Here is a 27,153-nt window from a genome sequence, read left to right as displayed (position 1 = left end):
TCCACCTAACGAGTACTAGTAATATTAACTATCAGCTCACAGTTAGTCCAATTTTTTAAAGTCAGCTATTATATTAAAAAAAAACATGCTCGATAATTTTATTTGGGCAATTATTAAGGAATTTGAAAGCGCATTACACACATTTTTTATGTAATTTGAGTTGTAGAATAATCAAATTGATTTTTATATCAGGTACTCACCAAAACTATGGGTTTAACCCAAAACTAGTAAAACAAATGGGAAATTTTAAAATCGGGTTAAAACGACGGGTTTAGGCAAAAAGTTAGAGCGCAAAAAAGTTTAAAAAAATGTTTTTTTTTTAACAATAATCAAGATTTTTAGGGTGTTACAAATATTTCAAACGCGGTTTTGTGGTTAACTCGACCAACTACTATGTAACTACAGAAGTTCGTTAACTTCTTTTGAGTGTTGCCAGAATTTCATGGGCTCAAATAGATAAATTGATTAAAAAAATATGCTAGAAATAGCTAAAAAAAAATATAGAAGTGCTAAAAAATTGCTATTTGTGAGTTATTTTTAAATTGTTTTTATTTAAATAATGCAGAATTTTTGTCAATGTCAATGGCGTCCTCGATCGAATCTTTATATTTATTAGATTCTGATACCATTTTTAAATATTTTGTTGGTAATGTGAAGTTGAAGCAACACATCCCACTTCTTTTGAATCAATATCTGTAAATAAACATTCATTTTATTAGTATAAATTTTAGAATTTTAGTTATTAATGTAGCATACCTTATGGCTAAAATAGCATTTAAAGCAGGGGTGCTCAACGCCTATACACTGAGTGCACTTTTGTTTTTGTAGATGCTCTGTGCTTATGTCTAGTGCGCCCATAAGCACCGTGCATATGGGCTTCGATTACCATGCGAAACAAAAACAATTTTGCTTGTTTCTTCATTACATCTCTATCCGTCGTCACGCTTCGCTGAACCACTAACCATACAGCATACATACATATGCTGTATGGTTAGTGGCTGAACGCAGTGTATTTTGTTTTTGTTTTTTCCTCGAGCACATGCACTGGAACTTATTCTTCTGTCTGCTTTGGCTTTTGATTTATTTCGTGGGACTAAATAATAATAATCTGGAAGCTCAATTAAAATTATCAACCACTAAAATTAATATAAATATTGAATCTTTTTTAAGCCAAATATAAAAAAAAAAAAAAATAAATAAATATTCAAAACTGTTTTTTTTTCTCTCAGTGCACAGTTGCGCCCCAACACTAAAGCGCCGCTACATATGTACACGTTTTCTTGTGTCTGTGTTAGTAAACGCACTGCCATAAGACGAATTTGAGCACCCCTGATTTAAAGTTTTCAAATGTATTCTATTTCTCATTTTACTTTTTTGGACCATCTGCACTTGGCTAAATACGCGTTCTACCACTGCGTTCGACCAAGGAAATCTCATAATTTTGAGTGCTAAGTGTGCTAACGGTGCGAATGTATTGACTGCTCCGGTATCGCTACCTATTTACCTATGTATATCTAGCCAAATCATTAAAAAAATGCCAGATTTCTAGCTAATAGCATTCCACAAAATCTTATAGCAGTTTTAAAATAGCTAGATCTAGCAAATAGCTAAAATGGCAACACTGGAGCACTGTGTGATGAAACAGACCAAACAGAACAGAAAAATATAATACTTTCCTATGCCAGAAATTGGTTGAAAGAAATTATATTAATAATGAATGTTATTAATGTGAAAAATATATATTTTTAAGCTTATATGTGTTGGTGTTGGTCGATTTCATTATAACACAATATGTACAAACCAACATACATATGCTTATAGCGAATTAAAGATATGCACATACATATGTATGTATGTATTTCATAATAAATATATATATGTATGAACTATGTACACATAGCGTGTACATATGTATGTAGCATAGAGTACAAACACTTCCGTCGCCAACACGTGCTTCCAAGAAAAAAAGGAACTAAAAATCGCATACAATGCATGTCCGACTATAGCGTGTACATATGTAGCATAGAGTACAAACACTTCCGTCGCCAACACGTGCTTCCAAGAAAAAAAGGAACTAAAAATCGCATACAATGCATGTCCGACTATCCCTCTGTATGTTCGTTTCTAAGCATACTATTCTTTTTTAAGCTAATGACTTCAAACTTTGCACACACCCGAGACGGACTCGATTGGTCGACTATATTTTAAAGCTGCCATATAACTGAACGATCGGAAATGACCCAACATTCGTGTTTTTAAAGATAGAAAGCTGGAACTTAGTTCAGATTATATATCTGGTCAGTTAATCCGACCTACCATCTTTCGTTACGATCGGCCGACTATATCCTATAGCTGCCATATAACTGATTGATCGGAAAAGGTATAACTTTGGTGTTTTTAGAGTAAGAGAGTTTAAATTTGACACGAGAGCTATTTTTGGCAAACCATTACGACATCATCTTATAGCTGCCATATAACTGAACGATCGGAAATGACCCAACTTTCGTGTTTTTGAAGATAGAAAGCTGAAACTTAATACAGATTCTATTTTTGGTTGATCCAACCTACCAAATTTCATTAGGATCGGCCGACTATATCCTATAGCTGCCATATAACTGAACGATCGTAAATGGTTCTTGGTAGAAATATCAACTTTCGTATTTTTGAAGATAGAAGCTTGGAACTTTTTTTTAGATTTTTTATTGTAATAAATTGGTTTTATTATGATGTAATCATAAGGATCGGCCAACTATATCCGATGTTTGCGATATATATCCGGTTTTAACTGCAAGGGTATATCAACTTCGGCTCCGCCCGAAGTTAGCTTTTCTTTCTTGTTATACCCTTGCAGAGGGTATTATAATTTTGTCCAAAAGTGTGCAACGCAGTGAAGGAGACATCTCCGACCCTATAAAGTATATATTTTCTTGATTAGGATCACCTCCTGAGTTGATATGAGCATGTCCGTCTGTCCGTCGGTCCGTCGGTCCGTCTGTCCGTCTGTCTGTCCGTTTCTACGCGAACTAGTCTCTCAGTTTTAAAGCTATCGTCTTGAAACTTTGCACACACCCTTCTTTCCTTTGCACGCAGTATATAAGTCGGAACGGCCGGGATCGGCCGACTATATCCTATAGCTGCCATATAACTGATTGATCGGAAATGGTATAACTTTGGTGTTTTTAGAGATAGAGAGTTCAAATTGAGAGAGTTTAGAGATAGAGAGTTCAAATTGACATGAGAGTTTTTCAAAATAATACGACATGCCAAATTTCATAAGGATCGGCCGACTATATCCTATAGCTGCCATATAACTGAACGATCGGAAATGACCCAACTTTCGTGTTTTTGAAGATAGAAAGCTGGAACTTAATACAGATTATATTTCTGGCCAGTTGATCCAACCTACCAAATTTCATTAGGATCGGCCGATTATATCCTATAGCTGCCATATAACTGAACGATCGGAAATGGTACTTGGTAGAAACATCAACTTTCTTATTTTTGAAGATAGGAGTTTGGGACCTTTTTTGGATTTTTCATTTTAGTTAATTGGTTTTATTATGATGTATTCATAAGGATCGGTCAACTATATCCGATGTTTGCGATATATATCCGGTTTTAACTGCAAGGGTATATAAACTTCGGCTCCGCCCGAAGTTAGCTTTCCTTTCTTGTTTTTTTTCTATTTTTGTTTTTATACCCTTGCAGAGGGTATTATAATTTTGTCCAAAAGTGTGCAACGCAGTGAAGGACACATCTCCGACCCTATAAAGTATATATATTCTTGATCAGGATCACCTCCTGAGTTGATATGAGCATGTCCGTCTGTCTGTCTGTCTGTTTCTACGTGAACTAGTCTCTCAGTTTTAAAGCTATCGTCTTGAAACTTTGCACACACCCTTCTTTCCTTTGCACGCAGTATATAAGTCGGAACGACCGGGATCGGCCGACTATATCCTATAGCTGCCATATAACTGATTGATCGGAAATGGTATAACTTTGGTGTTTTTAGAGTTAGAGAGTTCAAATTTGACATGAGTGCTATTTTTGGCAAAACATTACGACATGCCAAATTTCATAAGGATCGGCCGACTATATCTTATAGCTGCCATATAACTGAACGATCGGAAATGACCCAACTTTCGTGTTTTTGAAGATAGAAAGCTGGATTTTGGTACAGATTCTATTCTATATTCCGGTTTTAACTGCAAGGGTATATCAACTTCGGCTCCGCCCGAAGTTAGCTTTCCTTTCTTGTTTAAATTTTATTTTTATTAAAACCTGGACTTTAATGCAAAATGAGAAAAATATTTGAAATCAAATAAATAATACATAACACTTTTACATTTTTATTTTTATACCCTTGCAGAGGGTATTATAATTTTGTCCAAAAGTGTGCAACGCAGTGAACGAGACATCTCCGACCCTATAAAGTATATATATTCTTGATCAGGATCACCTCCTGAGTTGATATGAGCATGTCCGTCTGTCCGTCTGTCCGTCTGTCTGTTTCTACGCAAACTAGTCTCTCAGTTTTAAAGCTATCGACTTGAAACTTTGCACACACCCTTCTTTCCTTTGCACGCAGTATATAAGTCGGAACGGCCGGGATCGGCCGACTATATCCTATAGCTGCCATATAACTGATTGATCGGAAATGGTATAACTTTGGTGTTTTTAGAGTTAGAGAGTTGACAAGAATAATATGATAACAAGAAAGCAAAGCTAACTTCGGGCGGAGCCGAAGTTGATATCCCCTTGCAGCTAAAACCGGATATATATCGCAAACATCGGATATAGTAGGCCGATCCTTATGAGAATATGAATATATAATCCAATTTATTACAATACAAAATCTAAAAAAAGTCTCAAGCTTCTATCTTCAAAAATACCAAAGTTGGTATTTCTACCAAAAACCATTTCCGATCGTTCAGTTATATGCCACCTATAGGATATTGTCGGCCGTTCCTTATGATGGGTAGATCGGATCATTTGGTCAAAATAGAATATGTATGTAGAAAATCTCAACTTTCTAACTCTTAAAACCCCAAAGCTAAAGCATTTGCAATCAATATGATATGTTGTATGGCAGCTCTAGGGTATATGTATCTCTGTTTCCGTAGAAACTACAATTTTTTTAGCCAATCGGCTGTCGGACAGTGTATGTCCCAAAAATAGGGCCCTACCGACCACAGATCCAATAGTAGAGCTGACCAAGATGTATCATTAATTTGGAGGGTTTTAACGTGAGGATTTTGAGGTAGAAGCAAATAAAGTTATTTCGCCTTGACTTGAACGGTACCTTCAAAGGAAAAAATATTTATATGCGTATAAAACTTAAAATAACTTAAAATATAAGTTATTTAGGGAATTTCATCAATAAAAAATTTTGTTTAACACTTTTTCATAATTTTCATAAATTTAAACAACAAAAAAAGGTTTTAATTTTTTTTTTCAACGTTTTTTAAATAAATGCAAATAATTGAACTCATTCAGAAATTCATTTATTGTATTTATAAACATATAGACGTTTATTTTTCCTTTCCCTCATTATTATATTTTTATTCTCCCACTAGAATGTTAAGCTAGTGAGAAACACACTCATGTTACCGCCACACTTACTCATTCATTTATTTTCGTCTCTGCATTTAGTTTTCCTTATATATAATATGTAACCCACCACTAAACTGAAAGTGCAAAACAATTTCGGCTTCGTTCGAAGTTAGCTTTTCTTTTTGGTATTAATTTTATTTGTGTTTTTATTTTAGTGTTTTTGAGCCATACCAGAGTAATACGAAGCTTAAACGAACGCCCTCAGCATGGGGGTGGCTGAAGATTTTGCTCCCAGCTTTATCAAAAAGCCACAACTACATCAAGAGGATGATGGAAATCGGTTGATATTTGAGTGTCAGATACTATCATCTCCGAAGCCAGATATTGAATGGTTCCGGAGTGATAATAAGCTTACTGAAGATGAGCGAACCAAGTTTAAAATTCTACCTGTTGGAAACAATAACTACATGGTAGTATTAGAACTGGACGATGTAATTGAAACCGATGCGGGACTTTATAAAGTAAAGGCCAAGAATAAATCGGGCGAAGTTTCTGCATCAATAAATTTAAATTTTACGCGTAAGTTGGCTGTTAATTTTTGATTTTTATAATAAAAGTTTAATATATTTTACCAAAGATTAAACAATACATACATTAAAAACGGGTTGCTTTGCTTCTGAGGCACGAAGACTTGCGCATATGATTCTATTTGTAGAGTTATGTATTTGTGTTTGTAAAGTACAATGTTTCTTATGTGTTGCCCAAGTTTACAACACATTGTCGGAGGTTTGAACCGTATCCCTGAACAATTTTCATGGATAGCGAAAATATTAATAACCTCGCAGAGGGTGTTAAAATTTGTCAGAAATGTATTTAAAACAGTATTTAAACATCTGCGACCATCTAAAGCATCTAAAGAGGGGTCACAGAATGACAACATGGGTGCCGAAAAAAAAGGTCTTGAAAGTTGTTAAACCGTTTTTATCCTAAAAATAATTATTATAATCATTATTTAAAATTATAATTTTTTATGAGTATTTTTTTTTTAGTGTAAAATTTTTGGGAATGACTGTCACTTTTTGTTTTGAAAAAACTTTCAACATTTTCTTTTGGGAGTTTAATGTATACACATATTCAAAATATTCAAATTTTGTATATATACGTATTTATACTTTTGGAGCTATACATTAATTTGTATGTTCAAGACAGAGTGCCTGAAAGGAATCTGGATAACTTTGAACGCGATTTTCTCCTTTTAAGCCTTTTTTTTCACTAGGACAATGCTCCCGCTCAAAAGAGCGTTGCACTACGAAATTCTACCCCATCCACCCTATTTTCCAGATTTAGCACCCTATGACTATTATTTATTTCCAAATTTAAAAAAATGTCTTGGGGGTAAGAAATTTCAGTCAAATTATCAGGTAATCTGTGAAACAAACGCCTATTTTGAGGACCTGGACAAATCTTATTTTATGGAAGGTATTGGGAAACTAGAGGATCGGTGGTCCAAGTGCATACGTCTTAAAAAAGATTATGTTCGATTGATTCAGTAGTTAAACAAAAAAGACAATAAATTATAATTTTAATTGTTCCAATATGAACTGTCGTCACAATTTTTGGATTTTCGACTTTATGGGAATATATAATTTTGACATAACTAAATATCATACAAAAAATACAAAAATGTTCATTACCTTATTTTGTGCTCAGTGGAAACCGCAAGTCATCCATGTATCATCCATGTATGTATTGGATAATCTTTGATAAAGAAAAGTTATAAATAATTGATATTTTAATAATTTGATATAATTTTCCTGAATATGTTTATTAGCTGCTGACGAACCTAAAGAAAAGTAAGCATTCAATGCAATAAATGGTTTATTTTTATGATTCGCTGCTTTCAACTAAATTTCGCCATTTACCTACAAATTTGCTTACGGTTTAGCTTTGGCATGTTCTTTTACAAGAATAATACAATAACGATACTTTCAACATTTTCAATAACAATAATACAAAGTACAAAAATCTTTTAGCTAATATAAAAATATGAATAAGCACTGTCTTTTTCATTTTCATTGTTTCCAAGCTAGCACAGTTGCCGCCCCATAAAAAAAAGCTAACTTTGTGATTTAATTAAGGTGAAATAAAAAGTAATTTAGTCCTTATTCTTAAACCTATGGTTGTGAAGCGTCAAGGAGCTGCGAATTCATCATAATTTATAATTTTTATATTAATGCGTAGAAATATAAATCCATGGCGTTGTCTGAGAAAACCTTATTCAAAATCAGAGCCGACAAAATAAATTATAGCAGGCTTTCAAGGCAAGGCTTATAAATGTATTTTTGAATTGATTTAGTAATTATATTTTAAACAAGAAAGTTATATACTTTTGTAGTTATGTTCCTATGGAAATTTTATTTTACAACTTTTTTTTTTTATAATTTAATAACTTATAAAATTTATTTCTTATAAAAAAAATTTAAGTAAAGTTTCAAGCTTCTATTCTTAAAAACAGACAATTTCGATCTCTTAGTTATATGGCAGCTAAAGGGTATAGTCGGACGTATATGTATATGTGGGAGATTAAAATTTGCCTCCCCTTGACAGCCTTGACACAGTCACTCAGCAAGAAAACTTGATATATAAGCAAAATTTGGAGTTTTTGCACACGCCAAGCTTCACAGCTGACTAAATCATGATCCACTTATATGACTAAATCATGTGTTAGCGGATTTTTCCAGAAATAAGCGATATATCAAAATCATCTCAAAAGCTATCTCCAAACGTAAAATAAATTAAATTGTAAGAGTCAAATTCAAAAAATCAATTTTGTCAAGAAAAAAATTTCTTTCAGTTTATTTTCATACCCGGCACTTGTAGATTTGTGTAGTGGTGTAAATGTATGTAACATAGAGAGAAAATCATCTCGAAGACTATAAGAGATAGAACTATCAGATTTGGAACTTGGGATCAGCGCAGATGAAGTTGGTGTCAACATTTTTCCACGCCCAGTCTCCCAAAAAAAAACAGAAATCTGGTTGTAGTGCCAGTTCATTTATGTTTTAGGAAAATGTTTTGATGCCAAAATGGCTAAACTACACCTACAAATCAAAAATCAGAAAAATCGGATAATTTCAAGATTTGTTATTGACTTTTTAGTCTTCTTCACTACTAAATCGGTGGTATGGCGGTAGGTTGTAGTAGTAGGGCTGCTGTTGTTTTATTTGCCCAAGCGCAAAATTATGCAACAACATTTTCTTGCTTAAAATCCATTCCGTTAAAGTTTAAATTTTAAAGGTTAGTTAGTGGAAGTGTTGAGTACCGGGTATAATGTAGTCGGGAAACTCGACTATAGCGGTCCTTTTTTGTTTTAATTGGAATTCGGTGATTAAATAAACTTTAACTGGTTATTTTTTATTTTAATTAGGCCGATTAACCAAAAGTTGCTGCCAAACTTTTACTACTTGTACGGCTACGGGGAGCACCATCCTTTGCTATATGCTCCAAGAAAACACGGAGCAGTTCGCATCATTTTTTAGCGAACTTCTATAGCTCTACTTCAGCTCTGGTCAGAGAAAAACGCTCACCACACCCTTCTTTCCTTTGTACGTAGTATATACGTCAGATCGGCTGGGATCGGGCTACTATATCCTTTAGATGCCATTTAACTGATTGATCGTAAATCCTATTACTTTGTTTTTTTTAGAGTTGGAGTTCAGATTTCGTACGAATGCTGTTTTTGGCAAAATAATGTGACATACAACATAAGGATCGGAAATGGTATTTGGTAAAAATACCATTTTCCGTATTTTTGAAGATAGAAGCTTGGGACGATTTATTTTAGATTTTGTATTGTAATTAACTGGTTATATTATGATATTCTCGGCCAACTATATCCGATGTTTGCGATATATATCCTGTTTTAGCTGCAAGAGTATATTAACTTCCGCTCCTCCCGAAGATAGCTTTCCCTTCTTGTTATACCCTTGCAGAGGGTATTATAATTTTGTCCAAAAGTGTGCAACGCAGTGAAGGAGACATCTCCGACCCTATAAAGTATATATATTCTTGATCAGGATCACCTCCTGAGTTGATATGAGCATGTCCGTCTGTCCGTCTGTCCGTCTGTCCGTCTGTCTGTCTGTCTGTTTCTACGCGAACTAGTCTCTCAGTTTTAAAGCTATCGACTTGAAACTTTGCACACACCCTTCTTTCTTTTGCACGCAGTATATAAGTCGGAACGACCGGGATCGGCCGACTATATCCTATAGCTGTCATATAACTGATTGATCGGAAATGGTATAACTTTGGTGTTTTTAGAGTAAAAGAGTTCAAATTTGACACAAGAGCTATTTTTGGCAAAAAATTACGACATGCCAAATTTCATAAGGATCGGCCGACTATATCCTATAGCTGCCATATAACTGAACGATCGGAAATGACCCAACTTTCGTGTTTTTGAAGATAGAAAGCTGAAATTTAATACAGATTCTATTTTTGGTCAGTTGACCCAACCTACCAAATTTCATTAGGATCGGCCGACTATATCCCATAGCTGCCATATAACTGAACGATCGGAAATGGTATTTGGTAGAAATATCAACTTTCGTATTTTTGAAGATAGAAGTTTGGGACTTTTTTTAGATTTTGTATTGTAATAAATTGGATTATATTTTCCCATTTCCATAAGGATCGGCCAACTATATCCGATGTTTGCGATATATATCCGGTTTTAACTGCAAGGGTATATAAACTTCGGCTCCGCCCGAAGTTAGCTTTCCTTTCTTGTTAGTACATAAATTTTGGAAATTTGGGAGATTTTGGCGAACAAAGTTCAATGTTATACGTTTGTTACGTTATTACTTCGGCTTCATCCGATGTTAATTTTCCTTTAGTATTTTATTTTATTGAATCATTTTTATAAAAAACAACTTATAACTATTAAATAATGTGTATTTTAAATCGCAGCTCAAATAAGCATTAACTATATGGTAACGGCTTTGCATTGCTTTTTATTTACTTTCATTTCTATAAAACTATTTACGTACGGGTAAGAGGGTATGTTTTCACTTCATGAAAACGAAGGGTAAGTTTTAGATCCTAGGCATATTAATGTTATATTTTTTTTAAAAAAACTGTTACTAAATTCGACTTAATACTTAGTATAACACAAAATAACTAAAGCACTTTAAAAACTAAATATTATTATAACCGAAGTAAAATATTTTCGTATCTTTGAAATATATAATTTTTGTGGCCATGCAATTTAAAAGCTGATTTAAAAGTGCATTATAAAGCATTTTAAATATTGATTGAAATCTCATTTCCGTTGCAGACAAATCGACGGCTTCGCGCCGACATTCGCGAAAAAACCAGCCATACGACAGGAAGAAGATGGAAAGCGACTGCTATTTGAGTGCAGGGTAAACGCTGATCCTATTCCAAGCATAAAGTGGTTTCACAACGGCACAGATGTAAAGGAATCATCACGACACAAAGTGAGAGAGGCTAAAAGTATTATATATGCCATAAAGTTTAACAATTATGTTACATATAATACAGAAGAATTAAACGAAATTCATTAAATATTTTTTTTAATTAATTTTTTTTTTTTATTATAAGTTTGATAAAACCTATAATTTACACAGGCCGATAATTTAGAATTTTTTTTTCTCCACCCATCAACTGATCCATAACCCTTCAGGGTGAAAATATGCGCGGAGATTATTTGCTATCGGTCTGTGTCGTGAAATCATACGTTTTAAAATTTATTTTTAAAACTTTTTCAGCTAACTACTAATAAAGACGGTCATTCCTACTTTGCAACACTTGAGATACTGAATGTCACAGTTGAGGATGCTGGCAAATACAAAGTGAATGCAAAAAACGAATTGGGCGAAAGTAATGCAACTATAAGTCTTAATTTTGACAGTAAGTTCTTCTGAAGTTATTTGTTGAATATATTACTTAAATAACTTTATATTTAATGTGATGAAAGCAACGTAAGCATAGCATGCAAATAAGAGTTTACCGTTTTTATTCGGATTCTCTCTGACTTTCTGTTTGTCTCATAAGGATGGGCCAACTATGCCCGATATTTGCGAAACATCTTCTATCCGATAAGTATCTTATACAAGGTTCGTTCCAAAGTGAACATGGCTTTAAAAAAAAAATAGCCTCCTATTTATAGAAAAGCATATCGAAAATGTCGCACCGTACCAACTTTTAACCGTTTCTACTTGTTAAAAAAAAGTCTTGCTCCCTCAGAAAAAAACCAATACTATACCCTTGCAGAGGGTAGTAAAATTTTGTCCGAACGCAGTGAAGGAGACATCTCCGACCCTATAAAGTATATTCTGATTCTATATCAGGATCACCTCCTAAGTTGATATGAGCATGTCCGTCTGTCTGTTTCGAATTAAACTAGTCTCTCAGTTTTAAAGGTATCGACTTGAAACTTTGCACACTTCCTTCTTTCCTTCGCACGCAGTATGTATGTATATAAGTCGGAACAGCCGGGATCGCCCGGAAATGACCCAACTTTCGTGTTTTTGAAGATAGATAGCTGGAACTTAGTACAGATTATATTTTTGGTCATTAAATCCGACCAACCAAATTTCATAACGGTCGGCCGTTATTTTATAGCTGCCATATAACTGAACGATCGGAATTGGTATTTGGTAGATATACCAACTTTGGTATTTTTGAAGATAGAAGTTTGGGACTTTGTTTTAATTGTATTGTAATTAATTGGTTTTTTTATGATATTCTCATAAGCATCGGGCAACTATATCCGATGTTTGCGATCCTAAAATACCCTAACTGCAAGTTGATAACTTCGGCTCCGCCCGAAGCTAGCTTTCCATTTTTTTTTTTTATTTTTTTTTTTATTTTATCAGATTTTTTATTGACCGTTTAAAAAATAAAAGTCTTTTGGATATATGTCAATTTCATTTTTTACTTTAATTAGTCGTGTTCGTCTTTCCTTTTGTGTTTTTTTTTTCGCTTTAAAACTTATAGTTAAGTCCTAAAAATTTAAAGTTTAAATTGTTTCTGCTACTGTTTAGAATGTATCGGAAACTGAATAACAAATTGCGTCAGTACTTAAAATTTAGTTTAAAGAATAGTATAATCATTTTTGGGACTTAATTTTATTCTTACTGAAAGACGAAGTTTATAAGGGCCCGAAACATTAAATTCCCTATGAAGTCAATAGTCAAAAGTTTCTTGTTTTTTTTTCATAAATTGGATAAAAAAAGGAATCCAATTTATGATAAAATTTTTATAAAATTTTTTTCTTTTTCATAAAAAGGGAATTTTAGGGAGTACATCATAAAAGTTATCAATATAAATAAATTTCTCTTATAGTATTTCATCATCAATGATGTCATATAAATATCGAATAATTTTTATTTCCCAGGAGAAAACAATACCTCTCGGCTATCCCCAAGTTTAGGACAAAATTTGTTGCCTTTTGAATGAGTTATTTTTGACAGACCCTATAAAAAAAAACTCACCTGAGCCAACATGCGCGAGATTTTTTTTCGATAAACTTTCAAGCAATCAACATGTCAACGGACAACGACAGCGGCTCTGTAATTTTACTGATGGCAATAAATATTTGTATAGAAAAAAAAAAAAAAATTTAAATTTTTGGTTTTTTGTTTTTTTTTTTGTTTTTTTTTTTGTTTTTTGTGATCAAACAAAAGTCCTTTTTTTTCGACGGCGCATGTGATCCGCTCACTGGAACATCCGAAACCAAAAATTCCAACGGGATTAGAAAGAGTACATGTTTGACTCTGGTATGAACTAGGATTATTAATTTCGCACACAAATTAACAAAATGGCGGACACTTTAAATTTTTTTTTTTGAATTGTTTTTTTTTCAGCCACAAATCAAGTTGAAAAGTAAGGAAGATCTTCACCGATTTGATTTATCCTAGTTCATACAAGAACTATATATGTATAGAATAATGTATTTAAATTTGGAACGGATTGGATTAATAGGTTTTGAGTAACCTCATGCGCCAGTTGAAAAAACACTGTTTTGAGAAAAACGAGCTTAAAGTGTTGAGACGGCTCTCGCCGTCGCCTGACGCTTCCACCATAAATCGGCTACATCTTCAAGAGTTTTTGAAATTTACACTTGAAATTTTAAAGAAAAATTCTTGAATAGTTATAAGTTCAAATTAAATTAAAAAAAGTCGATTTTTTGAAACCGAGAATAGGGAGGGGTTCCCTTAAACGAAAAGTAATTTTAATAAAGAGCAATATTTTACTTTTAAGTTTTGGTTTTATAAAAAAATGGTTTGTATTTGATCACAATATCATTCGAACACATCATCAAAAGTTTAATCAGAAAACAAAAAAATTATGTTGCATCTCACATTTTTAAAATTTGATGTTAATTTATTGCACTTTACATTCCAACAGTAAAATTATTGTTTTTTATTTTATTAATATTTTGAATTCATTTTAATTCTAATGAATTCAGAATTTTTATTTTCACATTGACTAAATCAAACTATAAGTAAAACGTTAGAACTAAGAGCTACATATGTAATTAGATTAGACTGGGACTCTTTTTGTATCTTTAACTATGTACATATATGTATCAATATAAATATAATAGCGATGGTTATCTTGTAAAGAGATGTACAGATGATGAAAACATGTTAGTAAATGTACTAACTATACAGCATATAGACAACCCTTTTCATAAAACAAATATGTACGCTAAAATTTCTTCCGCTCATCGTTCGTTGATCTTACGATCATCGTTCGTCAGTATCTATCCTTTCTATCTCCTATCCTATCTATATCCTATCTATCCTTTCTATCCGTTCTTCTCATTTATGCCATTCCACATGTAGTACCAATATATATTATAGAAATGGTTTGGCATCAAAAGTTTGTCAAAGTTGCGTGCCAAAATTTTATAACAAACTTGAACTGCGTGGGTATTATAGAAGTCTACATGTCAAATCCTATAACTCTATCTCTTATAGTCTTTGAGATCCACCCGTTCATACGGACTGACAGATAGACGGACATTGCTACATAGACTCGGCTGCTGATTTTTATTAGGAATAAACATATATACTTTATTGGGTCGGAGATGATTCCTTCTCTTTGTTACGTTCACACGACTACAATATACCCTTGTACTCTACGAGTACCGGGCATAAAAACAACAAAGTTATACAACAATCAGTTATACGACAGCTTTAGTATATATAGTCGAATATATATAATATAGTAGTATAGTTCTGACTTACATATATACTTCATGCAATAAAAAAAAGAGTGTGAGCAAAGTTTCAAGTCAATAGCTTTGAAACTCAGACTAGTTTTCGTAGAAACAGGCAGAGAGACATGCTTATATCAACTCAGGAGGTGATCCTGATCATGAATACTTTATAGGGTCTGAGATGCTTCCCTCACTGCGTGGCACACTTTTGACCAAAATTATAATACACTCTGCAAGATTATTGACCCGCCCTTATATACATTTGTTTGTATATTTTATTCATATAAAAATATATTTTATTGCTATTTTTGTTGAATATTAAACCTAAGTAATTGTCTGGACATATGTATGTATATTATGTAACAAGGATACTTGAACTTCGTAGGCGACGAGGCTCCAATACCAGAAAGTGCTGATGGTATTAAACCAACTTTTACTGAACGTCCTGTAATTAGACAAAGCGAAGATGGTGGCAATGTAACGTTTGAATGCAGATGCGTCGGAGATCCCATGCCGACAATCACATGGTACGAAAATAATCTAAAAAAATAATTAAACCCATACATAATATGTATATATGTATGAAATTAATAAACGTAGAAAAAACAGTTGAATACGAAGCATGATAGCCGCTATAGGCGGAACACATCTTTGAAAAGCTTACTGTAAATATTTATATACAATTTTTTTCTTAATATGCATAAAGGTCCCATGGCGAGACTATTCTAAGCGAAGGAAAACGCTACAAAATGTCATTGACCATGGATCAGAAACTCTATTACATGGCATGTTTAGAGATTAGTAGTGTAGTTTCTGCCGACCAGGGTGAATATCGCGCGCTAGCGAAAAATAGGCATGGCACTGGAGTCGCAACAATAAATCTAAATTTCGAAAGCGGATCGAAAAAGTAAGATCAATTACACGAAAATAAAGATTTTTAAACATATCGAAAGTTATACCCCTAACTTAATACAGAATTCCTGATGGCAAATCGCCACGATTTCCCAAAAAACCAACGATCCGTCAAGAAGAAGACATACTGATCATGGAATGCATATTGGAGGCACACCCAATACCAGACATTGCTTGGTATTGTTCAGATACGGAAATTATAAATAACCAAAGAACTAAAATGACCCGCAAGGCGATAAACAAAGATAGTTACATTCTTACATTGGAAATAAAAAATCCCACAAAGGATGATGGCGGTAACTACCGTTGTAACGCAATTAATGGGTATGGAGAGAGTAATGCAAACATTGCGCTTAATTTTCAAGGTACTCTTTTTCTATTATTTTATATTTTGTGAAGCATTTTAAATATTTTATATATTTTTTTACTTACATATATATTTAATGCAAAGAAAAGAAGAGAGGCAGTTTAAAACTGAGAGACTAGTTCATTTTTAGACAGACTGACGGAAAGACAGACATGCTTTTATAGACTCAGGGGTGATACTGATTAGGAATAGAATTATAGAATTCTTTTTCTAGACAAATTCTAGAAAAATTTAAACTAATTTAAAAACTAACTAATTTATTAATTTAAATATATAAAATAACATTTCTACTAGGTCATTTCTTGTTCATCGAAATGACCAAGTCAAATTTACATAGCTATTACTAAGTTTTATACCCGGTTTTCGTAGGGTACAAAGGTATATTATATTCGGGTGAATGCATGTAACATAGAGATGTACAATCTCCGACAACATAAAATATATTATATTCTTGATCAGCATCAACAACCGAGTCAATAAAGCCAAGTCCTTTTGTCTGTATGAACGCGTCGATTTCAGAGACTCAAAGAGAGTAAGCCCATTTCGCCTTCACAAATCGCAAACTTCTGCAGTACAGGAAAATTTAAAAAAAAAAATGTTGATGCCAACCTATTTTTACAGTTAAAAAACAAATTTTAGCTCAATTGGACGAAGAGAAAGAAAAGATTTCATAGAAGATATACACATTTATATGCCGATTCCTAAATTTATTAAATTTTCGAACGCGTTGATCTTAAATAAAAGAAAGAATTATCCGATTTGGAGTCTGGACTCGTCCGCGCAGATAAAGTTTTTGTTAAATTTTTTCCACAACCACTCCACTAGAGGAGCTATAGACCTTTAAAGTTTAACGTTTAAACTCCACTTTTTTTAGGGAAATGTTTGATGTTTTACAGATGTTTCTTCGATTTATTGTCGAATAATAATAATAAACAGGAACGTTATAATAATGATTTCCACAACAAAGCCGTGTCCGCCTTTCTGTATGTAAATATGACCGCGGAAAGTTTAGAGCAGAGGTGCTCAATATTGCTTAATCGATGTATGCCAACATGTTTTTTGATTTTTTTCAAAATCTATCAATGTTTTACATATGTTTTATCGATGTATCGTCGATGTTGGGTATAAGAATGCAAATATAAAATGCTAAAATTAGTTAAATTTGGTATTGGAACTTATAATTAAATAAGACACAAACATTTTTTTCAGTTCTAACCAATTTAAAATAAACAAATCGAAAACACATACAATGAGATCATTTTACATGCTATATTTTTTCGTACAGCTTTATAGAAGGCATAATTTCCATCGACAAGTCACGCTCGCATAAACAACTCATTATAAAACAATATGACAATTTTTTTTTTACTCCAAAGAGGAAGATTTTTGTAATTTTACGACTGGAATAAGATCTGAAAAACACATTTCTTTGTAAAACTTGAATAAAAAATTTGAATTGGGAGTTGATATAGCCTTACTCGAAAAACCGGATATGTACCGCAAATATCCGATATACTTGCCCGATCCTTATGAGAATTTTATTGTAAAACCGAATTTGTAGAATTTCACATTAAAAAAAGTCCCAAGCTTTTGTTTGATAAGTCGGACCAATAACAAAATAAAATAAAATCTGTACAAATTACCAACCTCCACGAGAGTTAGCTCTTTTGCGATGGATCATTTATATGACAGCTATAGGATATAATCGGCCGATCCTATGACATATTGTATTTTGTAATCAAAATAGAATCCATAGGAAAACTCTCTAACTCTAAAACACCAAAGTAATGGAATTTTCGATCAATCAGTTATATGGCTGCTTGATCCTGACTATATCCTAACTATAAGATATAGTCGTTTCCATCCCGAAAAGAAAGGTGTGAGCAGTTTCAAATCGATAGCTTTAAAACTGAGAGACAAGTTTTCGTAGAAACCGACAGACCGACTGCCAGACAGACAGACGGACATGCTCATATCAACTCAGGAGGTGATCAAGAATATATATACTTTATAGGATCAGAGATGTCTCCTGCACTGGATTCTGGAAATTCATATAAGGATCAGCCAATTGTATACGATAATCGCGATTTTCTTAACTGCAAGGGTATATCAACTGCGACCCGAAGTCGGCTTTTCTCTCATGATTTCCTGTTTCGTTTTAAAATTATGCTAGTGCTAAGTGACACATATGTAAGTCATTTTTATTTTAGCCGATTAACTATCTCAAATCTATTCCGTTACGCGGCATCTCTCGGTCGAATGAGCTGGAGGTGGGAAACGGGAACCGAGCGTACATTTTTATGAAAACATCAGTGATTCTTAATGGAGTGGCGAACCGTATGCCTTATAGCCGAAGAATTTAAAATTTTATATGTGCCTCTTTCTAAATGAATTATATCAATCGAAGGGTATTGCTTTAATTAGTTGTTTTTTTTTACCAAATCATGTGCCAAAAGTCTATCAGTGGGATTTAAGAAAAATTATGGTAAGGGGGAAAAAGTTTTGATTCACTTAATTATGGCTAGTGGGAACATTAGGGCTCCCTGATAAAATTGTTTATTTACATCACAAACATTCCCACACTACTTTTGACGATAAAAAGTTAATCAAGAAATTCGATTTTTAAAATTATTTTAGAATTCTTTAAGCTTTAGTTAAAAAATAAGAAAAAACTTTCAAAATACAAAAACCAATAGCTTTAAAATCAATGAAGCTATTTAAACATGGCATATTTCGTTAGAAAGGGGTTTTTAATATCTATAACACTTTCCTTAGGACCAAATATTTAAATGGTGTAAATTTTTTTTCAAATTACCTATAATAACATGTAGGTGTTTGCGTAAGCAGCAAAAAACAAAGAGCTTTATTTATCGCTTATATCTGAAATAATCCATTTACTCGTGTTAAAGTCAAAAGTAATTTACGCGTAAAGGTATAAAAGATAAAATACTATAAAAGATACAATTATCTGATTTGGAACTTTTTTGTGTCAAAATTTATTCATATCTAATCCAGCTCAGAAACGGAAATCTCGTTGTAGCGCCATCAAGCAAGTTTTTGCAAAAATTTTTAATGCCAAACTATTCCAACGTCTAATTCTCACCTAATTCTCACCAATTTTTAGAGGAGTTATAGAATTTGTATTTTATTGTCCATCTGAATTGCTTCAATGGTTTTTCACCATGCAAAACCTGTGGCTGCGCAGTCAACAATTTTATAATTTGCCGGTAATTTACCTCGTCAAGTGACTTTTTAAAACGTTAAAAGGTTTACATTGGACGAAACGGTCATTCGTATTTCATTAAGAGTATCAAAGTAAAACGCGTCTATTCAATATTCTCTATATTATTGTAAAGAGATCATCATATCTTATCGTTGTGGGATTGCTTTCTTATTTCTTCTAAAAATAAAATATACCAGTGTTTTTTTAATTTATGTAGAAATAAAAATTGAATTTAATGTTAATATAAATAATATTATTCTTAGGTGCGAGCGATGCAAACGGGTTTGCACCATCTTTCATAGAAAAACCACGAATTATCCCGAATGAGTCTGGTACACTGATCACTATGAAATGCAAATGCAAAGCGAAACCGGAGCCTACAGTTACCTGGTATAGGGGTCAAGATGTTGTTGAAAAAAACCAGAAGATTAAAATAAACATAGCCGTTGTTGCGGAAGATACGTACGAAATAACCCTGGAAATTAAGGTAACAAATAAATCTTGAACTTAATATTATTATGTATGTATGTGTCAGAAAAAATTAGTTATTTGGTGGCAAATGTAGCTACCAACCACTAAAAAATTCTCGCTCTTTCACATAGTTCCGAGAGTTTAGCCTAGAAAAAACAAATTGGGGTATTAACAGAAAATTAAACACTCTTGTGGATCGAACTTTTCTCATAAAAGTAATATTTTATTACTGGCTTCAGGCAAAACACTAGCAAGATTGTCGGTGTGTTCCAATAACCTAAAACAGGGTTTATTATGCAAGGGTATATCATCATCGGCTCCCCCCGAAGTTAACTTTTATTCTTGTTTTTGCTTCATTATGTTATTAATATTGGTATTAAAAAAATACATAATAATTATTTTCAACTAATCAGGATCCTGGTGCGTCAGATGGCGGGACTTACAGATGTAACGTAAAAAATGAATTCGGCGAATCAAACGCAAATTTAAACCTTAATATAGAAGCTGAGCCTGAGTTGGAAGGCGAAGGTCCTACCTTTATAGAAAAGCCCCGTATTGTGTCGGAAAATAATGGAAAATTGGTAATAATGGAATGTAAGGTCAAGGCAGATCCAAAACCAGATATTATTTGGTTCCGCAACGGTATAGCAATCCAAGAAATTAATAAGATAAAAATGTCAATGGAACAAAGAGGTGATCAGTATTACATTAAACTGGAACTCTTAGATCCGCAATTAGATGACTCTGGTATTTACAAATGCAACATCAAGAATTCCTTGGGCGAATTAAATGCGAACCTCACCTTGAATATCGAAAGTAAGTTATCGTAAAAAGAACTGAAATATTATATCTTTATAATTTGTATTAAATTTTTTTCTATCTTATTTATTTAATAGTTGTTCCTGTTATAAAGGAAAAGCCGAAAATTATTAAAATCATAAAAAAACGATCAGTTGTTATTGAGTGCACTGTTGCATCAAAGTTTCAGCCAAAGTGCACCTGGTTCAAAGAAGCGAATGTTGTTGAAGAAAACAAACGACACGTTTATCTTGTGGAGAAAACCAAGGACGGTGAGTTTGCTGTCAAGCTTGAAATTCACGACGTAGAGGAAAATGATAAAGGCGCATACAAAGTGGTGGCCAGTAATGAAAAGGGGGAGGCTGTATCCCAAGTCGTACATCTTATTGACATCCCAGAGGAAGATCGTAAACCTTCCAAGCCAGAAATATCGAAAAAGTTAATTGACCAGAAAGTGACGGAATCGAAAACTTTTGAGCTTTTGATTAGCCTTACACAGTCGAATCGTAAATGTAAAGTAGAATGGTATAAAGGAAACACACTTTTACGGGACACTAAGGATATAACCACAACTTTTGATGGAAATATTGCGCGCCTAACATTTAGCAGTGCAAAGTCGGAACACACATCCAATTACAAAGTGATTGTCACCAACGAAGTCGGCAAAGATGAATCCAGTTGTAAAGTAACAGTTGAGAAAAAGGATAAGAAAAAAGATGAGAAGACCATAGAAATAGATGCATCCGATCCCAAAAAGGACCAAGAGGTAACTTAAAACAATGAACACAACTTTAAATTTAAAAAAAATAATTAATTAACCCTAGAGTTACCCATTAAAAAGAATTGATTAACCCTAACCCTAGAGAACCCTTTAAGTTAGAAAAATGTAAACCGTTTTGATTTCAACTTTTTTTATCTGGCTCTAGCACATAAGTTTGTTTAATATACCATAATGTACAATGTGCAAGTGTGAAAAGTTTGGCGCCAAAATTTAAGTACTTGTATAAGCTCTAAAAAATATGAACATTTGTGTAGACTTTCAAGAAAACTTTAAGCGTTTGAAAAAAAATTTGTAAATTTTTTTATATTTACTTTTATACTGTTTTTATAACTTTGCAGAGGGTATTATAAAGCGGGTCAAAAGCGGACAGTAAAGGAGACATCTCCAACCCTAGGTATCAAATAACAATACTTCTTAGGTAAAATGACTGTGAAGAACCCGCATGCCACGCTTAAAAATAAAAGATAATAATATCTATTTCAATCAGAGGAAATTTTTTTTTTTAATATTTGATATTTTTTTTTCGGAAAAGTTTTTTTTAATTTTATTTAACTAGATTAACCATAAATTACCGAATATCATTCTGAAGTATGATTAAAAGTAAAATCTAATTCTAGCAAGAATAATTACTATTTTGTGATTTCTTCTTTTGATCATAGAATAATGATTATTTTCTGATTTTTATTTTTCGATCTTAGAATAATAATTATTTTCTGATTTTTATTTTTTTCCCTCAGAGAATAATCATTTTTTTGTGATTTTTAAAATAAAATAAAATTTGATGTCGTCTGACAAATTTACAGAATATCTTTTAATAAGTGTGTAATTTATTTTGCCGCATTCATTTGTAGCTCTTTGGCTATTTAAAGAAGATTCTGGGCGTACTATAGAGCAGAATGTATCAGCTAGAACCAGACAAAAAAATTTGGAGAGGGTATTATGTGTTTTTTATGTTTAATTTTATGGTAACATTTTTTAATTTCAAACATGTTGGTACCTTTTTATTAATACTTTAATTATCTTGGACATGTTTTCGTAAATAACAAATTACACTTTTATAAATACCCGCAACTAAAAATGGAACAGGAAGAAGAAAATAAAAATACTGAACTAACTGAGAATAATGATGCGGCCAACATGAAACTAATCAGTAATGACGAAGAAATAAAAGAGAGTATTAATCGAAAAAGTAAAGAACAAATTAAACTTTATAAAGAAGAGGAAGATAAAATAGATACTCTTGAATCCCCAACCACAGCAGATAAGCCTGTGACTAAATCCGTTCAACAAAATAATATGACAAGAAACACTGAAAAGGTATTACAGAATGTGAAGCATGAGCTCTCTAAAAATAAAACTGATGAAGGAAAGAAAATTAACGAAGTATTATCCTCGGATATTACAACCCAATCTATATCTGAAGAGCCGAAAAAAAGAATCCCTGAAGCTATTATGAAACAGGCAGACTCAACGAAAAACCAAAAAAATATTCCAGAATCATATTCTAATACTGACACAGAAAATAAGGTAATATAGTTAAAAAAACATAAATCAGCTTACAAAAATTTTGTGTTTTTGCATCTTATCTTAAACACAAACTAAAACATACAATTTTAATTTCTTTTAACGTGTTCGTTTATTAAAGCTAAATAATTTACCTCATGTATATATTTTTTAATTTTAATAAAAAAGAGAATTTTAATATAGATCACTTTTTAAATGTACTTAGTTTAAAAAGTTGGTAAATTTTCTTTTCACAGCCCCAAGCTGAAGAACAAAAAAGGTTGAAAAAGACAGAACGAAAGGTAAGAAAAAAGATTCAAATGTAATTATTAGGTATATTAATTAATGTTTATTAATTTATTTTGGGTCAAAAGTGTGAAAGAGAGAATTTTAGGCATATAACATAGTATGTAAATATATAAGATATATTATATTCATGATCAGCAACTATCGATCGATTTGGCTTGGCATCGATCACAACTTTTGGTTCGGGGTCCAAAATTTAAAAAAAAATGAGTTTTGAACTGGCACTACAGCAGTGGTCGCAGGGCCCTATTCCAGGGGAATATAAATTTTCTCTGCCCGAGATCCGCCACACGCACAGTATAAATGGTCACACTTTGGGGAATTTGACCAGTTTTTGTGACGTAAATTAATAACTCAATATCGGAGCAACATATTTGACTTTTACTTCTACATATTTGACTATAATAATATTCTAATAAATATAATTTTTCTAATAAACAAGAAAGGAAAGCTAACTTCGGGCGGAGCCGAAGTTTATATACCCTTGCAGTTAAAACCGGATATATATCGCAAACATCGGATATAGTTGGCCGATCCTTATGAAAATATGATAATATAACCCAATTTAATATAATACAAAAACCAAAACTAAAAATATCCCAAACTTCTATTTTCAAAAACACAAAAGTTGGGTAATTTCCGATCGTTCAGTTATATGGCAGCTATAGGATATAGTCGGCCGATCCTTATGAAATTTAGTAGGTTGGATCAACTGACCAAAAATAGAATCTGTACTAAATTCCTTCTTTCTATCTTCAAAAAAACAAAAGTTGGGTCATTTCCGATCGTTCAGTTATATGGCAGCTATAGGATATAGTCGGCCGATCCTTATGAAATTTGGCATGTCGTAATGTTTTGCCAAAAAATGCTCTCATGTCAAATTTGAACTCTCTAACTCTAAAAACGTCAAAGTTATACCATTTCCGATCAATCAGTTGTATGGCAGCTATAGGATATAGTCGGCTGATCCGGGCCGTTCCGACTTATATACTGCGTGCAAAAGAAAGAAGGGTGTGTGCAAAGTTTCAAGACGATAGCTTCAAAACTGAGAGACTAGTTCGCGTAGAAACGGACAGACAGACAGACAGACAGACGGACAGACGGACAGACGGACAGACGGACATGCTCATATCAACTCAGGAGGTGATCCTGATCAAGAATATATATACTTTATAGGGTCGGAGATGTCTCCTTCACTGCGTTGCACACTTTTGGACAAAATTATAATACCCTCTGCAAGGGTATAAAAATAGAAAAATTAGAAAAAGTCAAGCTCTTCGTTCTCAAACTCTATATTATATTGATGTTCAAAATGCACAATATCAAACGAGCTTTCATCCTTACCCGCCGTGGTGTCATCGGGATTTGATAAGCCCTCTAAAAGGTCCAAAACCTCTAATAGAAGACACATTTTTTTTCTGTCGCTGTATTCTTTTATCTAAATTCACTGGCGAAATGAAGTATTTGTAGCTCGCAGAAATACTGCATCGGCACTGTATTTTTGCTTTTTTGCGAGATGTGAAAAGGCAGTATTGGCCGACCTACTGGCTTCTTGGTTTTCGGAAAATTTATAACAGTTTTTGAATTCAGCCAAACTGCGTGATTCCGGCGTTACTGACTTAAGATAGAAGAGCACCTCTTCTTCTTTGCACTTTTCCCTTTGCTTCGAACCACTTCGCAAATCTGTGTTTGCAAAATTAAGGTTATGTCTTAAAAATGAAAAATTCTAGCAAAATCGGAAAAAGTGGTATTTTAAATAACATTCATTCGAACAAGAATTTAATACTCTACAACATACAATACCTTTCGTGGACGGACTCTTCTGCACTCACTTTAAATCCTTTATGGAACATGAGACTTTATCCAAAATATGCATTGAGAAGGCTAACTTCATTCAGAGTCCTCTATAGTGCGACATGTTCACAACTTACTTTCTGCTATTCGTTATTATTACTAATATTATTATTACTAATATTATATTAATACTAATATTATTATAATATTATTACATCAATGAATTGACTGCCGACTACTGCACTGCAGGCATGCAAAAATCGGAATCAAATTGGAACTGTCTACAATATATATATATATACATATTTATATCAATTTATGAATTTAATAATTCAATAATACATTGGTTACACTGGTAACCAGTCGCGACAAAAAGAATTTTTTTTTCTAAATCTATAATATTTGGGTCAAAAAAAATTATTGAAAAATGATTTCTATTCAAATTGTTGGACTATTCTTCCATGAAGTTAGCATTAAATTATTGTTTGTCCCACAAATCTAAAATGACGAGAATTCGTTATTTTTCCACTTTTTTTTCTGGAAAACTTTTTTTTTAGTTCAATAAAAATACTTATTTACTATTAATGTGCGGGGAAATACTTGTATTGGCTGGCGGCATTTTATGAAAGTTTAAGAATACTTTTATAGAACACTCAAAAGTCCATGGAAGCCGGGGCCCCACTAATTAGTCTTTGACTTACTTTTTTTGTGGTTAATGTGTATGTGTGGTGTTTGTTTACTTAATTGTTTTCTGCTCATATTACATTTGGCACTAAAGCCTAGTACTCTGACGACGAAAATCCGCTGTCACACGCGTGACAGCTGTCAAACTCCATATAAACAAACGGTGTGAAAAAAGGAAGAAGAAGAAATTTCTGCCTCCTAGATTTTTCCGGTACTCTGACGACGAAAATTAAGGCTATCGAATTGAACGGCGTTGCCGGATAAAAAAAATAAACAGCTGATTTTGGGGTGTAAAAAGAATTCATTTGATTTCTTTTGATAGCCAAAACATGGAGCGAAAATTGAGAGAAAAAATTGTCGGACCGAAAAATTTTTGGCACGCGAGGATAAAGTGAAGTTAATTAATGCGGTCAGGGCGAAGCCCATAATATGGGATTTGACCCACATGGGGCATTTTAAATGGCATAGAAATGATTTGTGATTGATTTTGACCCATTTTTCTTTTTCTTAATCAGCTCCATAGCGGCGAAATACATAAAGAAAACACCAAAATCCAATCGGTTTGAATTTATTTATGCTTATTTGTTTTTTGTTTACATTACCCTGCTGTTCAGTATTACCCTTTTCATTCCGTTTTAGGTTTTTCCTACATTTTGTTGGTCACACTAGCTCGGTAATAAAGAGCGATTTCGATAGCACACGTGTGACAGCGGATTTTCGTCGTCAGAATACTAAGCTTAAGACTAAAAATGAGTATACATATGGTATATCTGACAAAAATTATTCATACACATTACGAAAGCTTTCAACACTAAATGAGCCCGTTTGATAACCGTTTGGATCAGATAAGTAACGCTTTTCTAATTGACTGTTTAGATTCAAAATAAGTTCTTATTCCTAACTACTTGTAATCGAAGGCGTTGCAAATCTATCTATATATATAAAAGAACAACGTGTTTTATGTTACAACACTTATAAATCAAGAACGGAAGAACCGATTTGAGTGAAAATTGGTAGGGAGGTAGCTTAGAGCCAGGAGAAGGACATAGGATACTTTTTGTCCCGTTCGACAGCGTTCCTCCCTGGCCCATACTTTTTTATTTAGGCAGACAGCTAAGAAGAAAATGTCAAATGTCAAAATGTCAGTTACAAACGAAGTCAAATTCATAGTCAGGCTCTCAAATTTAACAACGAACCAAAAAGATTGTGTTGCGCTTCCGGGAAAGTGAAATTGCCTCAACTTGAAGCACCACTAGAGCCTCTGCACTCTCTATTGATATTTGTAAGAAATCAATATTAAAACTATTTCTATTAAATAAATAATAAACAAGTGGATTGAAGTGAAGTGAAGTTTAATTAATAATGCCGCGACCAAGACGATCGAATCTTTCCCGACAAAGCCGTAATGCAAGAAGAATACAAAATACTGCATATGAAAGGACTGAAGAAGAACGAGAAATTGCACGTGAACAGAGCCGCAATAGTAAGGCTCGACTTCGTGCTTCTCAAAT

At 33.0% G+C, this 27,153-nt stretch overlaps 1 protein-coding gene and 1 long non-coding RNA gene across 18 annotated transcripts in view; one reads left to right on the top strand and one right to left on the bottom strand.

The window, feature by feature from the left end:
• LOC122322063 (uncharacterized) overlaps positions 1 to 25,117 on the bottom strand; it is a 35,295-nt gene extending 10,178 nt beyond the window's left edge. For 2 of the 4 annotated variants that reach the window (XR_011443530.1, XR_006246415.2), the window contains exons 1-2: positions 24,997 to 25,117; positions 7,248 to 7,311 (exon numbers count right to left, since the gene is read on the bottom strand). This is a non-coding gene — a long non-coding RNA (uncharacterized lncRNA). Of the gene's footprint in view, positions 1 to 200; positions 694 to 7,247; positions 7,312 to 24,967 lie in introns of all 4 variants that reach the window. The other 2 variants (XR_011443529.1, XR_011443528.1) reach the window with 2 other exon arrangements.
• bt (projectin protein bent) overlaps positions 1 to 27,153 on the top strand; it is a 101,825-nt gene that overhangs the window by 1,686 nt on the left and 72,986 nt on the right. For 7 of the 14 annotated variants that reach the window (XM_043213357.2, XM_043213348.2, XM_043213350.2 and 4 more), the window contains exons 2-13: positions 5,769 to 6,132; positions 7,385 to 7,406; positions 10,889 to 11,051; positions 11,343 to 11,484; positions 15,171 to 15,330; positions 15,510 to 15,710; positions 15,779 to 16,080; positions 19,569 to 19,792; positions 20,190 to 20,592; positions 20,673 to 21,340; positions 22,442 to 22,882; positions 23,116 to 23,160. In XM_043213357.2, coding sequence (XP_043069292.1) covers positions 5,820 to 6,132; positions 7,385 to 7,406; positions 10,889 to 11,051; positions 11,343 to 11,484; positions 15,171 to 15,330; positions 15,510 to 15,710; positions 15,779 to 16,080; positions 19,569 to 19,792; positions 20,190 to 20,592; positions 20,673 to 21,340; positions 22,442 to 22,882; positions 23,116 to 23,160 — 3,084 coding nt within the window. In that variant the 5' untranslated portion in view covers positions 5,769 to 5,819. The remainder of the gene's footprint in view (positions 1 to 5,768; positions 6,133 to 7,384; positions 7,407 to 10,888; positions 11,052 to 11,342; positions 11,485 to 15,170; positions 15,331 to 15,509; positions 15,711 to 15,778; positions 16,081 to 19,568; positions 19,793 to 20,189; positions 20,593 to 20,672; positions 21,341 to 22,441; positions 22,883 to 23,115; positions 23,161 to 27,153) is intronic. The other 7 variants (XM_043213363.2, XM_043213349.2, XM_043213361.2 and 4 more) reach the window with 4 other exon arrangements.

Source organism: Drosophila bipectinata, chromosome 4 (assembly GCF_030179905.1).
Source record: "Drosophila bipectinata strain 14024-0381.07 chromosome 4, DbipHiC1v2, whole genome shotgun sequence".
NCBI classification, from domain to species: Eukaryota; Metazoa; Arthropoda; class Insecta; order Diptera; family Drosophilidae; genus Drosophila; species Drosophila bipectinata.
The sequence above is the reverse complement of the archived record's forward strand: the minus strand, read 5'-3'. Positions and strand labels throughout refer to the sequence as shown.